Source organism: Melozone crissalis, unplaced genomic scaffold, assembly GCF_028551555.1.
Source record: "Melozone crissalis strain CALT ecotype California unplaced genomic scaffold, PUWL_Pcris_2 ptg000669l_1, whole genome shotgun sequence".
Classification (NCBI taxonomy): Eukaryota; Metazoa; Chordata; class Aves; order Passeriformes; family Passerellidae; genus Melozone; species Melozone crissalis.
The window spans coordinates 2045-18959 of NW_026536338.1; the positions used below are offsets into that span (position 1 = coordinate 2045).

The 16915-nt window shown below is 65.0% G+C and overlaps 1 protein-coding gene across 1 annotated transcript in view; it reads right to left on the reverse strand.

Moving 5' to 3' along the window:
- Positions 1-349: 349 nt before the first annotated feature.
- LOC128950505 (ryanodine receptor 1-like) overlaps positions 350-16915 on the reverse strand; it is a gene marked incomplete at both ends in the record, with an annotated part of 102835 nt that continues 86269 nt past the window's right edge. Inside the window, 19 exon segments of the mRNA XM_054295375.1 lie at positions 350-480; positions 1678-1911; positions 3528-3614; positions 4110-4136; positions 4458-4596; positions 4974-5044; positions 5903-6028; positions 6030-6150; positions 6152-6273; positions 6275-6565; positions 6568-7247; positions 8232-8313; positions 9366-9470; positions 11950-12078; positions 12629-12717; positions 12816-12896; positions 14648-14665; positions 15788-15861; positions 16557-16633. Of these exon segments, the coding sequence (XP_054151350.1) occupies positions 350-480; positions 1678-1911; positions 3528-3614; positions 4110-4136; positions 4458-4596; positions 4974-5044; positions 5903-6028; positions 6030-6150; positions 6152-6273; positions 6275-6565; positions 6568-7247; positions 8232-8313; positions 9366-9470; positions 11950-12078; positions 12629-12717; positions 12816-12896; positions 14648-14665; positions 15788-15861; positions 16557-16633 (2684 nt within the window).

A 16915-nucleotide genomic window follows, 5' to 3' on the forward strand; every position in this document is an offset into this window, starting at 1 on the left:
CCCTCCCAGTGCCCCCCAGTGCCCTCCCAGTCCCTCCCAGTGCCCTCCCAGTGCTCCCAGTGCCCTCCAGTGCTCCCAGTGCCCTCCCAGTGCCCCCCAGTGCCCTCCCAGTCCCTCCCAGTGCCCTCCCAGTGCCCCCAGTGCCCTCCAGTGCTCCCAGTGCCCTCCAGTGCTCCCAGTGCCCTCCCAGTGCCCCCCAGTGCCCTCCCAGTGCTCCCAGTGCCCTCCCAGTGCTCCCAGTGCCCTCCAGTGCTCCCAGTGCCCTCCCAGTGCCCCCCAGTGCCCTCCCAGTCCCTCCCAGTGCCCTCCCAGTGCTCCCAGTGCCCTCCCAGTGCTCCCAGTGCCGTACTGGGCGTTGAGCACCAGGCGGTCCCACTGTCCCTTGACGTCGTCGTCGTCGGGCTGCTCGGTGATGTAGAGCCCCGAGAACTCGAGGCGCCGCGCCACCTCCTTCTCCCTCTTAAAGATCACCAGGGGGATCTGGGGACACCACAGGGGACATTGGGGACACCAGGAGGGGTCACAGGGGTCACAGGGGACAGCAGGGACATTGGGGTGTCACAGCACAGCCCCCAGAACTCGAGGCGCCGCGCCACCTCCTTCTCCCTCTTAAAGATCACCAGGGGGATCTGGGGACACCACAGGGGACATTGGGGACATTGCGGGGGTCACAGGGGTCACAGGGGTCACAGGGGACAGCAGGGACATTGGGGTGTCACAGCAGAGCCCCGAGAACTCGAGGCGCCGCGCCACCTCCTTCTCCCTCTTAAAGATCACCAGGGGGATCTGGGGACACCACAGGGGACATTGGGGACACCAGGAGGGGTCACAGGGGTCACAGGGGTCACAGGGGACAGCAGGGACATTGGGGTGTCACAGCAGAGCCCCCAGAACTCGAGGCGCCGCGCCACCTCCTTCTCCCTCTTAAAGATCACCAGGGGGATCTGGGGACACCACAGGGGACACTGGGGACACCAGGAGGGGTCACAGGGATTTGGGGACAGACACACACACAGGGATTTCAGGACACAAAGGAATTTTGGACACAAGGATTTGGGGACACACCCAGGGTTTGGAACACACACAGCTGTTTGGGGGACACAGACAGGGGGTTTGGTGACACACAGGGGGATTTGGGGACACTTTGTGGGGGTCCCGGGGGTCACCTTGAGGCAGTTGTAGCCGACGATGCACAGGAAGGCCACCAGCGCCAGCCCCCGCAGGGTTGGGGTGACACACACAGTGGTTTGGGGACACAGACAGTGGTTTGGGGACACTCGGGGGGGTTTGGGGACACTCAGGGGGTCACCTTGAGGCAGTTGTAGCCGATGATGCACAGGAAGGCCACCAGCGTGTGCGCCAGCGCCAGCCCCCGCAGGGCTGGGGTGACACACACAGAGGGATTTGGGGACACACAGAGGGATTTGGGGACACACAGAGGGATTTGGGGACACACAGAGGGGTTTGGGGACACACAGGGGGGTTTGGGGACACCGATTTGGGGTCACCTTGAGGCAGTTGTAGCCGATGATGCACAGGAAGGCCACCAGCGCCAGCCCCCGCAGGGTTGGGGACACACAGGGATTTGGGGATTTGGGGACACACACAGTGGTTTGGGGACACACAGAGGGATTTGGGGACACACAGAGGGGTTTGGGGACACCGATTTGGGGTCACCTTGAGGCAGTTGTAGCCGATGATGCACAGGAAGGCCACCAGCGTGTGCGCCAGCGCCAGCCCCCGCAGCGCCGGCCCCATGTAGCCCGTGCTCTCCTCCAGGAAATAATAAACCTCGGGCTCCTCGGGGACCCCCCCGGGGGGCTCCGCGCCCCCAGAGACCCCCCCGTCCTCCTCGGGGGCCACCCCAGAACCCTCGGGCTCCTCCGGGGCGCCCGGGGGGTGCTCGGACACCTGCGGGGACGGGGACAGGTCAGGGACAGGTCAGGGACAGGGACACCTGCGGGGACAGGGACAGGTGAGGGACAGGTGAGGGACAGGGACAGGGACAGGGACACCTGCGGGGACGGGGACAGGTGAGGGACAGGGACAGGGACAGGGACACCTGCGGGGACGGGGACAGGTCAGGGACAGGGACAGGGACAGGGACACCTGCGGGGACGGGGACAGGTCAGGGACAGGTCAGGGACAGGGACACCTGCGGGGACAGGGACAGGTGAGGGACAGGTGAGGGACAGGTGAGGGACAGGTGAGGGACAGGGACAGGGACAGGGACACCTGCGGGGACGGGGACAGGTCAGGGACAGGCGAGGGACAGGGACACCTGCGGGGACAGGGACAGGTGAGGGACAGGTGAGGGACAGGTGAGGGACAGGTGAGGGACAGGGACAGGGACAGGGACACCTGCGGGGACAGGGACAGGTCAGGGACAGGTCAGGGACAGGGACACCTGCGGGGATGGGGACAGGTCAGGGACAGGTGAGGGACAGGTGAGGGACAGGTGAGGGACAGGGACAGGGACAGGGACACCTGTGGGGACAGGGACAGGTCAGGGACAGGTCAGGGACGGGGACACCTGCGGGGACAGGGACAGGTGAGGGACAGGGACAGGGACTCCTGCGGGGACAGGGACAGGACAGGGACACCAGGGGGGACAGGGACAGGTGAGGGACAGGGACAGGGACAGGGACAGGGACACCTGCGGGGACAGGGACAGGTGAGGGACAGGGACAGGGACAGGGACAGGTGAGGGACAGTGAGGGACAGGGACAGGGACAGGACAGGGACACCAGGGGGGACAGGGACAGGTGAGGGACAGGGACAGGGACAGGTGAGGGACAGTGAGGGACACCCAGGGGGATGTGGGGGCTCCAGAGCCCCTCTATGAGGACAAAAGAGTCTGGGGACCCCCCCAACAATGGGTTATTGGGGTCTAGGGGTCCCCAAACCCCCCTGTGGGGACATGGGGGTCTGGGGACCCCCCAAAACGGGGTGCCGGACCCCCAAAGTGTCCCCAAACCCCCCCTCTGTTCACCCCCACCCCAACCCCTGACGCAGTCCAGGGCTCTGGGGTGTCCCCAGCTCATCCCAGCAGCTCTGTGGGGACCCAGGACCCCCGAAACCCCCTCCCCAAATCCCCCCCCCCACCCTAGGACCCCCTAAACCCCCTCCCCAAATTCCCCCCCCCCACCCTAGGACCCCCTAAACCCCCTCCCCAAATTCCCCCACCCACCCTAGGACCCCCGAAACCCCCTCCCCAAATCCCCCCCCCCCACCCTAGGACCCCCGAAACCCCCTCCCCAAATCCCCCCCCCCCCACCCTAGGACCCCCGAAACCCCCTCCCCAAATCCCCCCCCCCCCACCCTAGGACCCCCGAAACCCCCTCCCCAAATTCCCCCACCTTGTAGAAGAGGAGGATGAAGTTGATGGCGAAGGCCAGGAACAGCGCCAGGACCCCCTAAACCCCCCCCCCAAAATTTTCCCCACCAGCCCCAGGACCCCCTGAAGCCCCCCCAGATCCCACCCCCAGCCCCAGGACCCCCTGAACCCCCTCCCCAAATTCCCCCACCTTGTAGAAGAGGAGGATGAAGTTGATGGCGAAGGCCAGGAACAGCGCCAGGAAGCGCAGGTTGTAGAAATTCCTCGACAGGTAATTCTGGGGAGGGGGAGATGATCAACACAGGGACCCCCCAGAGACCCCCAAACCCCCCCCCAGAGACCCCCCGACCCCCCCCTTCACCCTCTGCACCCCCAAACCCCCCACCCAGAGACCCCAAAACCCCTCAAAACCCCCCACCAGAGACCCCTCAGCCCCAGCCAGAGACCCCCGACCCCTCAAACCCCCCCAACCCCACCCAGAGACCCCCAAACCCACACCCTAAGACCCCCAAATCCCCCCCAGAGACCCCCAAACCCCCCCACAGAGACCCCCAACTCCCCCCTTCCCAGGAATTTCACCCTCTGCACCTCCAGCTCCCCCCAGAGACCCCCAAACCCCCCCCAGAGACCCCCAAACTCCCCCCAGAAACCCCAAACCGCCCCCAAACCTCCCCAAATACCCCCAGAGACCCCCAAACCCCCACCTAGAGACCCCTGACCCCCACTCAGAGACCCCCAAATCCCCCCCAGAGACCCCCTGACCTCCCCTTACCAGGAATTTCACCCTCTGCACCTCCAGCTCCCCCCAGAGACCCCCAAACCCCACCCAAAGACCCCCAAACCCCCCCCCCACAGACCCCCAAATCCCACCCAGAAACCCCCAACCCCCTCAGAGACCTCCCAAACCCACCCAGAGACCACTGACCCCCCCAAACCCCCCCAGAGACCCCAAAACCCCTCAACCCCCCCCCAGCAGAGACCCCCAAATCCCCCCAGAGACCCCCCCAGAGACCCCCAATTCACCCCCAGAGACCCCCAAACCCCTCCAAATCCCCCCAAACGCCCCCCAGAGACCCCCTGACCTCCCCTTACCAGGAATTTCACCCTCTGCACCTCCAGCTCCCCCCCAGAAGTCGAAGCCGCCCTCGCTGGGGGTCTCGCGCCGCCCCCCGGGCACCGATTTCAGCCTTTTTGGGGAGGGGGCTCGGGGCTCCGGCCCCTCCTCGGGGCCCTCCCCGCCCTTCTCGCCGTTCTCTGTGCTGGGGGACAGCGGCCGTGGCTGGAGACCCCTCCCCAAATTCCCCAAATACCCTTTTTCCCTGGCTGTGGGTGAAGACCCCTCCCCAAATTCCCCAAATTCCCTTTTTCCCCGGCTGTGGGGGCTCAGAGACCCCTCCCCAAATTGCCCAAATTCCCCCGGCTGTGGGTAGAGACCCCTCCCCAAATTCCCCCGGCTGTGGGTGGGGGGGCTCAGGGACCCCTCCCCAAATTCCTCCCCCCTGTTGTGGGGGCTCAGGGACCCCTCCCCAAATGGGTGAGGGACTCAGGGACCCCTCCCCAAATTCCCCAAATTGCCCAAATTCCCCCGGTTGTGGGTGGAGACCCCTCCCCAAATTCCCCCCCCCCCCATCCTTACTCGGCTTTCTCGGTCTCGGCCGGGGGGGGCTCCTCCTCCTTCTGCCCCTCCCCCACCTGCTCCGCCATCTCCTGGGGGGGGCAAAAGGGGGGGGTCAGAGGGGGGGGGATGGGGCGGGGATGGGGGGGAAATCGCCCCCCCGGGACCCCCCCAAAACCTCCCCAGGGACCCCCAAACCCCCCCTAGCAAGAACCACCACAGGGACCCCCAAAATCCCCCCCCAGGGACCCCCCCAAAATCCCCCCAGGGACCCCCCCAAAACCTCCCCAGGGACCCCCAAACCCCCCCTAGCAAGAACCACCACAGGGACCCCCCAAAATCCCCCCCTAGGGACCCCCCAAAATCCCCCCAGGGACCCCCCAAAACCTCCCCAGGGACCCCCAAACCCCCCTAGCAAGAACCACCACAGGGACCCCCAAAATCCCCCCCCCCCCAGGAACCCCCCAAAATCCCCCCAGGGACCCCCCAAAACCTCCCCAGGGACCCCCAAACCCCCCTAGCAAGAACCACCACAGGGACCCCCCAAAATCCCCCCCCAGGGACCCCTAAGGCACCACGGGGACCCCCCAAAATCTCCCCCAGGAACCCCCAAAGCGCCACAGGAACCCGCAAAATCCCCCATAGGGACCCCCAAAACTACCCCAGAGACCCCCAAATCACCACAGGAACCTCCCAAAATCCCCCCTAGGGACCCCCAAAATCCCTCCCGGGGTCCCCCAAAGCGCCACAGGAACCCCAAAATCCCCCTCAGGAACCCCCAAATCACCGAAGGGACCACCCAAAATTTCCCCAGGGACCCTCAAAATCCCTCTCAGGACCCCCAAAGCATCACGGTAACCCCCCAAAGCACCACAGGAACGCCCCCAAATCCCCCCCCCAGGGACCCCCAAACCACCACAGAACCCCCCAAACCCCGTTTCCCCCCTCACCCCGATCTTCCTGCGCAGGATGGGGGTCCCCTCCGGCGTGGGGGGCTCAGCGCCGGGGGGCTCCCCGATATCCCCGAGCCCCCCGGGCGCGTCGGGAGCCGCCAGCCTGAAGTGGGGCTCCTTGCGCGCCCCCGGCCCCCGCCGGCAGCGCCGCCTTCGCCTCCCTCCTCCTCCTCTCCTCCTCCTCCTCCTCCTCCTCCTCCTCCTCCTCCTCCCCGGCGGGCGCCGCCTCCAGCTGCGCCTCGGGGGGCTGCTCGGCCTCCGGGGGTCCCCCCTCGTCGCCCGGCCCTCCTTCCCCGCCGCCCCACCGCGTCCTGCGTGGGGTCGGGCATGGAGCCCAGCACCTCGATGACGCCCAGGCGCTGCGCCCCCCTCCACCAGCCCCCCGCCGAAGAGCGAGCTCCAGGCCAGGCGCCCCACGGCCCCCAGCACCCCCAGCCCGCCCAGGAGCCCCCCCACGGCCGCCCTGCCCACGCCCGCCCCGGCCTCCCACGCCAGCTCCCGCCCCGACTTCTTGCGCAGCCTCCTGATCTTGCGGCGCCACGTCTGGGGGGACCCCAAAATCCGCCGGAGCGCCCCCAGACCCGGCAGCGGCGGCGCCGCCGCCGGCGCCTCGCCCGGCTCCTCTTCCTCCCTGTCCTCGTCCTCCTCCTCCCCTCCTCCTCGTCGCGCGGCGCCTCCTCCTCGGAGATGCGCGAGGCGATCTGCATCTCGAAGATGGTGTCCTCGCAGAAGTTGACGAAGAGCTCCATCTTCTCGGCCTCGCCGCCCTCGTTGACCACGTCGAAGATGAACTGCCGCTTGGACTCCTTGACCTGCGGCATCTCCCACTGCGCCTTGTTGGCGCCGCTGATCTCGAAGTAGATGCGCTCGATGCGCCGCGCCGCCCCCATGATCTCGATGCGCCCCAGGAAGGGGCGGAAATAATCCAGGATGCTCTCGGCCTGCTCCAGGAAGGTCTTGAGGCGCTGGTCGTGCGGCACGTGCTCCGACAGGTTGGTCAGCAGCACGGCCACGTTGAAGCCGATGTCGCGCGCCGGCTCCTGGAAGCGCTGGGCGAAGCTCTCGACGTCGATCATCTCGTTCTCGTCGGCCTCGGAGCACGAGAGCAGGAACTGGATCTCGTCGGGCTCGTACTGCTTCTGGCTGTCCATGGCCTTCTGGAAGTCCTTCTTGGAGATGAGCCCGCGCGGGTCGGTGACGAAGTGGCGGAAGGCGTCGGACGAGACGATGTCGCGCAGCTTCAGGAACATGTCGAAGAACTTGAGGATCATGGTGACGTTGCTGGAGGACTCCACCAGCATGTCCACCATCTGCCGGGCGATGGTGCCGTTCACCACGTTCCCTGAGGGGACACGGGGGTGTCACAGCCCTGAGGGTGGCACCCGGAGAGGTGGGGATGGGACGGAAGGTGCGGGGACATCTGGGTGGTCAGGGGACATCTCGGTGGTCAAGGGACAGCTTGGGTGGTCAAGGGACATCTGGGCCGTGAAGGGACACCCGGGTGGTCAGGGGACATCACCACATTCCCTGAGGGGACAACGGAGGTGTCACAGCCCTGAGGGTGGCACCTGGAGGTGTGGGGACACCCTGGAGGGTGTGGGGACATCCGAGTGGTCAAGGGACACCTTGGGTGGTCAAAGGACACCTGGGTGGTCAAGGGACATCTGGGTGGTGAAGGGACAGACTGGGTGGCCAAAGGACACCTTGAGTGGTCAAGGGATGCCTTGGGGAATTGGGGACACCTTGGATGGACATCTTGGATGGTCAGGGGACACTTTGGGTGGCCAAAGGACACCTGGGTGGTCAAGGGGATACCTTGGATGGTCAAGGTACACCCTGTGGAATTTTGGGGACACCCTGAGGAACTTGGGGACACCTTGGAAGGACAGGAGACACCTTGGATGGTCAAGGGACACCTTGGGTGTTCAGGGGACAGTTTGGGTGGTCAAGGGACATCCTGGGATCAAGGGACACCTTGGGTGCTCGAAGGACACCAGGGTGATCAGGGGGCACCTTGGATGGTCAGGGGACAGCCTGTGGAACTTGGGGACACCTTGGATGGTCAAGGGACACCCTGGGATGGTCAAGGGACACCTTGAGGGGTCAGAGGACACCTGGATGGTCAAGGGACACCCTGGGAACTTGGGGACACCTTGGTTGGACACCTTGGATGGTCAAGGGACACCTTGGGTGTTCAGGGGACATCCTGAGATCAGGGGACATCCTGGGATCAAGGGACACCTTGGATGGTCAGGGGACACCTTGCAGACCTTGGTGACACCGCAGGTAGCACAGGGCACCTGCCCAGGTGACCGTCCCCAGGTACCTTCGAGCAGGGACAGCAGCATCACCACCATGTCCTTCTGCAGGTCCAGCAGCTCCTTCAGCAGCCCCAGCTGGGACGAGTCCTGCGCGCCAGAGCTCCCAGTCAGCTCCCAGTAACTCCCAGTACACCCCAGTCAGCTCCCAGTACACCCCAGTCAGCTCCCGGTAACTCCCAGTACACCCCAGTCACCGTCCAGTAACTCCCAGTACACCCCAGTCAGCTCCCGGTAACTCCCAGTACACCCCAGTCACTGCCCAGTAACTCCCAGTACACCCCAGTCACCGTCCAGTAACTCCCAGTACACCCCAGTCACTGCCCAGTAACTCCCAGCACACCCCAGTCACCGTCCAGTAACTCCCAGTACACCCCAGTCACTGCCCAGTAACTCCCAGCACACCCCAGTCACCTCCCAGTAACTCCCAGTACACCCCAGTCACCTCCCGGTAACTCCCAGTACACCCCAGTCACCTCCCAGTAACTCCCAGTACACCCCAGTCACTGCCCAGTAACTCCCAGTATATCCCAGTCACCTCCCAGTAACTCCCAGTACACCCCAGTCACCGTCCAGTGACTCCCAGTACACCCCAGTCAGCTCCCGGTAACTCCCAGTACACCCCAGTCACTGCCCAGTAACTCCCAGTACACCCCAGTCACCTCCCAGTAACTCCCAGTATATCCCAGTCACCTCCCAGTACAGCCCAGTTACCTCCCAGTAACTCCCAGTACACCCCAGTGCCCTCCCAGTATATCCCAGTACACCCCAGTCACCTCCCAGTGCCCTCCCAGCGCCCTCCCAGTAACTCCCAGTACACCCCAGTTACCTCCCAGTAACTCCCAGTACACCCCAGTGCTCTCCCAGTATATCCCAGTACACCCCAGTCACCTCCCAGTGCCCTCCCAGCGCCCTCCCAGTCACCTCCCAGTACACCCCAGTTACCTCCCAGTTACTCCCAGTACATCCCAGTGCCCCCAATCCCCTCCAAATCCCCTCCCAGTGCCCTCCCAGTGCTCCCAGTGCCCTCCCAGTACATCCCAGTGCCCTCCATGCCCAACCAGTACATCCCAGTGCCCCCAATCCCCTCCAAGTCCCCTCCCAGTGCCCTCCCAGTGCTCCCAGTACGCCCCAGTGCCCACCTGTGCCAGTTTCTTCATCATGTGAGCGAAGACGTGCAGGAAGCCGACGACGGCGTCCCAGAGGCGGCTGTGGGCCAGGCTCTGCTGGTTCCCCGTGCAGGGGCCCTGCGGACGGACAGGGGACACTGGGGGGGACTGGGGGACACTGGGGGGACACTGAGGGGACACTGGGGGGACAGGGGGACACTGAGGGGGACACTGAGGGACACTGGGGGGACAGGGGGACACTGAGGGGGACACTGAGGGGACACTGAGGGGACACTGGGGGGACAGGGGGACACTGAGGGGGACACTGAGGGACACTGGGGGGACAGGGGGACACTGGGAGCACAGGGAGGGCACTGGGAGGGACACTGGGGGGACTGGGGGACACTGAGGGGGACACTGAGGGGACACTGTGGGGACAGGGGGACACTGAGGGGGCACTGGGGGACACTGGGGGGACAGGGGGACACTGGGGGGACACTGAGGGGACACTGGGGGGACTGGGGGACACTGGGAGCACAGGGAGGGCACTGGGAGGGACACTGGGGGGACAGGGGGACACTGAGGGGGACACTGAGGGGACACTGTGGGGACAGGGGGACACTGAGGGGACACTGAGGGGACACTGTGGGGACAGGGGGACACTGAGGGGGACACTGGGGGACACTGGGGGGACACTGAGGGGACACTGTGGGGACAGGGGGACACTGAGGGGACACTGAGGGGACACTGTGGGGACAGGGGGACACTGTGGGGACACTGAGGGGACACTGAGGGGGACTGGGGGACACTGAGGGGGACACTGGGGGACACTGAGGGGACACTGAGGGGACACTGGGGGGACACTGAGGGGACACTGTGGGGACAGGGGGACACTGGGGGGACACTGAGGGGACACTGTGGGGACAGGGGGACACTGTGGGGACTGGGGGACACTGGGGGGACACTGAGGGGACACTGTGGGGACAGGGGGACACTGAAGGGGACACTGGGGGACACTGGGGGGACAGGGGGACACTGAGGGGGACACTGGGGGACACTGGGGGGACACTGAGGGGACACTGAGGGGGCACTGAGGGGACACTGTGGGGACAGGGGGACACTGAGGGGGACACTGAGGGGACACTGAGGGGACACTGGGGGGACAGGGGGACACTGAGGGGGACACTGAGGGACACTGGGGGGACAGGGGGACACTGGGAGCACAGGGAGGGCACTGGGAGGGACACTGGGGGGACAGGGGGACACTGAGGGGGACACTGAGGGGACACTGTGGGGACAGGGGGACACTGAGGGGACACTGAGGGGACACTGGGGGGACTGGGGGACACTGGGGGGACACTGAGGGGACACTGAGGGGGCACTGAGGGGACACTGGGGGGACAGGGGGACACTGAGGGGGACACTGGGGGACACTGAGGGGACACTGAGGGGACACTGTGGGGACAGGGGGACACTGAGGGGGACACTGAGGGGACACTGTGGGGACTGGGGGACACTGGGAGCACAGGGAGGGCACTGGGAGGGACACTGGGGGGACAGGGGGACACTGGGGGGACACTGAGAGGACACTGAGGGGACACTGGGGGGACTGGGGGACACTGAGGGGGACACTGAGGGGACACTGTGGGGACTGGGGGACACTGGGAGCACAGGGAGGGCACTGGGAGGGACACTGGGGGGACTGGGGGACACTGGGGGGACACTGAGAGGGACCCTGAGAGCCCTCGGGACACTGGGAGGGACCCCCTGGGGGGACAGGGGGACACTGGGAGGGACCCCCGAGAGCCACTGGGACACTGGGGAGGTTTGGGGGGTCCCAGGTGGGTTTGGGGTCTCACCTGGATGCACTCGGTGAGGCTGCTGAACACCTGCCTGGCCACGGCCATGGGGGATTTGGGGGTTCCAGGTGGGTTTGGGGGTCCCAGGAGGGTTTGGGGGGTCCCAGGAGGGTTTGGGGGTCCCAGGAGGGTTTGGGGGGTCCCAGGTGGGTTTGGGGTCTCACCTGGATGCACTCGGTGAGGCTGCTGAACACCTGCCTGGCCACGGCCATGGGGGATTTGGGGGTTCCAGGTGGGTTTGGGGTGTCCCAGGAGGGTTTGGGGGGTCCCAGGTGGGTTTGGGGTATCTCAGGTGGGTTTGGGGGGTCCCAGGAGGGTTTGGGGGTCCCAGGAGGGTTTGGGGGGTCCCAGGAGGGTTTGGGGGTCCCAGGCGGGTTTGGGGGTCCCAGGCGGGTTTGGGGGGTCCCAGGAGGGTTTGGGGGGTCCCAGGAGGTTTTGGGGGTCCCAGGAGGGTTTGGGGGTCCCAGGAGGGTTTGGGGGGTCCCAGGAGGGTTTGGGGGTCCCAGGAGGGTTTGGGGGTCCCAGGTGGGTTTGGGGGTTCCAGGAGGGTTTGGGGGGCCCAGGAGGGTTTGGGGTCTCACCTGGATGCACTCGGTGAGGCTGTTGAACACCTGCCTGGCCACGGCCATGGGGGATTTGGGGGTCCCAGGAGGGTTTGGGGGTCCCACGAGGGTTTGGGGTGTCCCAGGTGGGTTTGGGGGTCCCAGGAGGGTTTGGGGGGTCCCAGGAGGGTTTGGGGGTGTGTTTTGGGGTCTCACCTGGATGTACTCGGTGAGGCTGTTGAACACCTGCTTGGCCACGGCCATGGCCTTGGAGAAGTTCCTCTTGCCCTGCTCGTCGATGACGTCCTTGCCCGAGTAGTACCAGTAGAAGTCACTGATGGACTCCTGGGGACATTGGGGACATTGGGGACACAGTGACGCACGGCTGGGGACAGTCACTGATGGACTCCTGGGGACATTGGGGACATTGGGGACACAGTGACGCACGGCTGGGGACAGTCACTGATGGACTCCTGGGGACATTGGGGACATTGGGGACACAGTGACGCACGGCTGGGGACAGTCACTGATGGACTCCTGGGGACATTGGGGACATTGGGGACACAGTGACGCACGGCTGGGGACAGTCACTGATGGACTCCTGGGGACATTGGGGATATTGGGGACACAGTGACGCACGGCTGGGGACAGTCACTGATGGACTCCTGGGGACATTGGGGACATTGGGGACACAGTGACGCACGGCTGGGGACAGTCACTGATGGACTCCTGGGGACATTGGGGACATTGGGGACACAGTGACGCACGGCTGGGGACAGTCACTGATGGACTCCTGGGGACATTGGGGACATTGGGGACACTGGGGACACGGTGACAGTCCCCGGTGGCTCTGGGGACACTGGGGACACCCCGGGGCCAGGTGTGCGTGTGTCACCTGCAGGCGCAGCAGGTAATCCACGGTGCAGATGATGATGTTGATGGTGGTCGTGTTCCCCGTCTGCGTCCGCAGGTAGTTCTGGAAGTCTGGGGGGACATTGGGGACACCCCGGGGTCACCTCGGTGTCACCTCGGTGTCACCTGGGTCCCCTCGTGTCCCCAGGTGCGTCCCCAGGTGTCCCCACCGTTGTTGTGGCCCTCGCAGAGCAGCTGCAGCAGCCGGAACAGGTCCTGGGTGAATTCATCGTCCGACATCACCTTCTCCCCTGGGGGGACACGGGAGGGGACACGGGGACAGCGGCGTCACCGGGGGCACGGGGACACCACAGAGTGGCACGGGGACATGCCCCAGTGGCACGGGGACACTCTGGCGTGACAGGGACACACCATAGAGTGGCACAGGGACAATGTGAGGTGGCACGGGGACACCCCGAGATGGCACAGATACACCAGAGAGTGGCACAGGGACACCCCAGGGTGGCACGGGGACACCCTGAGATCGCACAGGGACACCAGAGAGTGGCACAGGGACAATCTGAGGTGGCACAGGGACACCACAGAGTGGCACGGGGACAATCAGAGGTGGCACAAGGACACTCTGGCGTGACAGGCACACCGAGATGGCACCAGGACACCCCGGGGTGGCACAGGGACACCCTGAGATCACACAGGGACACCAGAGAGTGGCACAGGGACACCGCCGAGTGTCATGGGGACACCGCAGAGTGGCATAGGGACACCAGAGAGTGGCACAGGGACAATTTGAGGTGGCACGGGGTCACCCCGAGATGGCACTAGGACACCGTAGAGTGGCATAGGGACACCAGAGAGTGGCACAGGGACAAGCAAGGTGGCACAGGGAGAGCATAGGGGACATTGGGGTGGCACAGGGACATGCTAGGGTGGCACAGGGACAAGCAGGGTGACACAGGGACATGCTGGGGTGGCACGGGGACATTGGGGTGGCACAGGGACAAGCAGGGTGACACAGGGACATGCTGGGGTGGCACGGGGACATGCTGGGGTGGCATGGGGACATTGGGGTGGCACAGGGACAAGCAGGGTGACACAGGGACATGCTGGGGTGGCACGGGGACATGCTGGGGTGGCATGGGGACATTGGGGTGGCACAGGGACAAGCAGGGTGACACAGGGACATGCTGGGGTGGCACGGGGACAAGCAAGGTGACATTGGTGACACTGGGATGGTGGGGGTTAGCAGGGAGGGGACACGCAGGGGACAAGCAGGGACATGGGGACAGGGCCACCCCCCCCAGCCCCATGGAGCCTTTAGGGACCCCAACCCTGTCCCCCCCTATGGCCCTGAGACCACCTGGAGACCCCCAGCCCCCTTAAATCCCCCATAGCCTCAATAATCCCCTGTAGCCCCCAGACCCAAATCCCCCAATAACCCCCTATAGGCCCCAGCCCCAAATCCCACATAGCCCCCCCCGGACCCCATAATAGCCCCCCAGCCCCATAACTGACCCCACAGCCCCCCAGCCCTATAGCCCCCCTATTCCCACCCCATATTCACCGTTCTCCCGGCTGATGGACCCCCCAGCCCCCCCAGCCCCATAACTGACCCCACAGATCCTCCCTGACCCCATAGCCCCCCTGGCCCTATAGCCCCCCTATCCCACCCCATATTTACCGTTCTCCTGGCTGATGGACCCCACAGCCCCCCCAGCCCCATAACCCACCCCACAGCCCCCCTATCCCACCCCATATTTACCGTTCTCCCGGCTGATGGACCCCCCAGCCCCCCCAGCCCCATAACTGACCCCACAGCACCCCCGGCCCTATAGCCCCCCTATTCCCACCCCATATTTACCGTTCTCCCGGCTGATGGACCCCCCAGGCCCCCCAGCCCCATAACTGACCCCACAGATCCTCCCTGACCCTATAGCCCCCCTATTCCCACCCCATATTTACCGTTCACCCGGCTGATGGACCCCCCAGCCCCCCCAGCCCCATAACCCACCCCACAGCCCCCCTATTCCCACCCCATATTTACCGTTCTCCCGGCTGATGACTGCCAGCGGAGCCGGGGGGAGAGAAGAGACAGTGAGCGGGGGGGGATTTGGGGTTTTGGGGGGCACTGGGGGGAAACTGGGGATCCAGGGGGGAATTGGGGTGGGGGGAATTAGGGGTAGGGGGATTTAGGGGATCCAGGGGGGATTTAGGGGATCCAGGGGGGGAATTGGGGTGGGGGGAATTAGGGGTAGGGGGATTTAGGGGATCCAGGGGGGATTTAGGGGATCCAGGGGGGGAATTGGGGTGGGGGGAATTAGGGGTAGGGGGATTTAGGGGATCCAGGGGGGATTTAGGGGATCCAGGGGGGGAATTGGGGTGGGGGGAATTAGGGGTAGGGGGATTTAGGGGATCCAGGGGGGATTTAGGGGATCCAAGGGGGATTTAGGGTTTGGGGGGATGACAAACAAAGGGGGGAATTTGGGGTGGGGGGGGGGCATTAGATTTTGGGGGGCTTTAGGGGTGGACTTGGGGGGCATTAGAGGTGGGGGGCATTAGATTTTGGGGTGTTTCAGGGGAAGAATTGGGGGGCATTAGAGGTGGGGGGCATTAGATTTTGGGGTGTTTCAGGGGAAGAATTGGGGGGTTTTAGGGGTGGATTTGGGGGGGGCATTAGGGGTGGGGGGGCATTAGGGGTGGGGGGGCATTAGATTTTGGGGTGTTTCAGGGTAGGAACTTTGGGGGGGGCATTAGATTTTGGGGTGGTTTGGGGGTGGGGGGGCATTAGATTTTGGGGTGTTTCAGGGTAGGAATTGGGGGTGGGGGGGCATTAGATTTTGGGGTGTTTCAGGGTAGGAATTGGGGGTGGGGGGGCATTAGATTTTGGGGTGTTTCAGGGGAGGAACTTTGGGGGGGGCATTAGATTTTGGGGTGTTTTGGGGGTGGGGGGGCATTAGATTTTGGGGTGTTTCAGGGTAGGAATTGGGGGTGGGGGGGCATTAGATTTTGGGGTGTTTCGGGGTCAGGGAGCCACATCTCAGCAGGTGTTGGGGGGCTGGAGCAGCGCGGGGGTTTTGGGGTGCAGAATGGGCCCCCGCCCCCCCTCAATCCCAGCCTGCCCCACCCCTCCGGGGGTCCCTTTTTGGGGGGGGGGTCCCTTTGGGGGTCCCGGCCCCCCACTCACTGGTGCCCTCCTCGGTGACCATGCCCAGCCCCTCGGCCTTGTTCTGCCGCTCGAAGGCGTTCAGGTCCAGGACACTGCAAGGGGGGACCCCAAAAATGGGTCGGGGGGACCCCAAAAATGGCACAGACCCACCCGGGGGGGTGCTGCTGATCTGGGGGACCTCAATAGCCCGAGGGGGACCCCAAAAATGGGGGTAAGGGGGACCCCAAAATCAGCACAGCCCCACCCGGGGGGCCTGCTGATCTGGGTGACCCCAATAGCTCGGGGGGCACCCCAATTCCCACGGGGAGATCCCAATATCCTGGGGGAACCCCAATTCCCACGAGGGGTCCCCAGTTCCCACGGAGTGACCCCAATTCCCCCAGAGTGACCCCAGTTCCCACGGAGTGACCCCAATTCCCCCAGAGTGACCCCAATATCCCAGCAGGATCCCAGTTCCCACTGGGGGTCCCCAGCTTCCCCAGGGTGACCCCAATTCCCACGGGGTGACCCCAATTCCCATGGGGGGACCCCAATTTCCACTGGAGTGACCCCAGTTTCTCTGAAGTGACCCCAGTTCCCACTGGAGTGACCCCAGTTCCCACAGGGGGACCCCAATTTCCACTGGAGTGACCCCAATCCCCCCAGAGTGACCCCAATTCCCATGGGGTGACCCCAATTCCAACTGGGGGTCCCAAATTCCCATGGCGGGGATCCCAATTCCCACCGGGGGGACCCCAATTGTAAGCGGGGGTCCCCCGTTCCCACGGGGGGTCCCCAGTTCCCGCACCTGCAGGTCTGCATCAGCGCCTGCACGCTCTGGAAGAAGCCGACCTCGCGCTTGGACTTGAGGTACTCCAGCATCTTCTGTGGGGACAGCGGGGACAGCGGGGACATTGGGGACACTGGGGACACCGGGGGGGACACTGGGGACATGGAGAGGACATGGGGGACACTGGGGGATACACAGGGGACACTGGGGACAGGTGGGGACACTGGGGACACCGGGGACACCGGGGGGGACACTGGGGACATGGAGAGGACATGGGGGACACTGGGGGATACACAGGGACACTGGGGACACTGGGGGACACCGGGGGATACACAGGGACACTGGGGACAGGTGGGGACATTGGGGACACTGGGGGA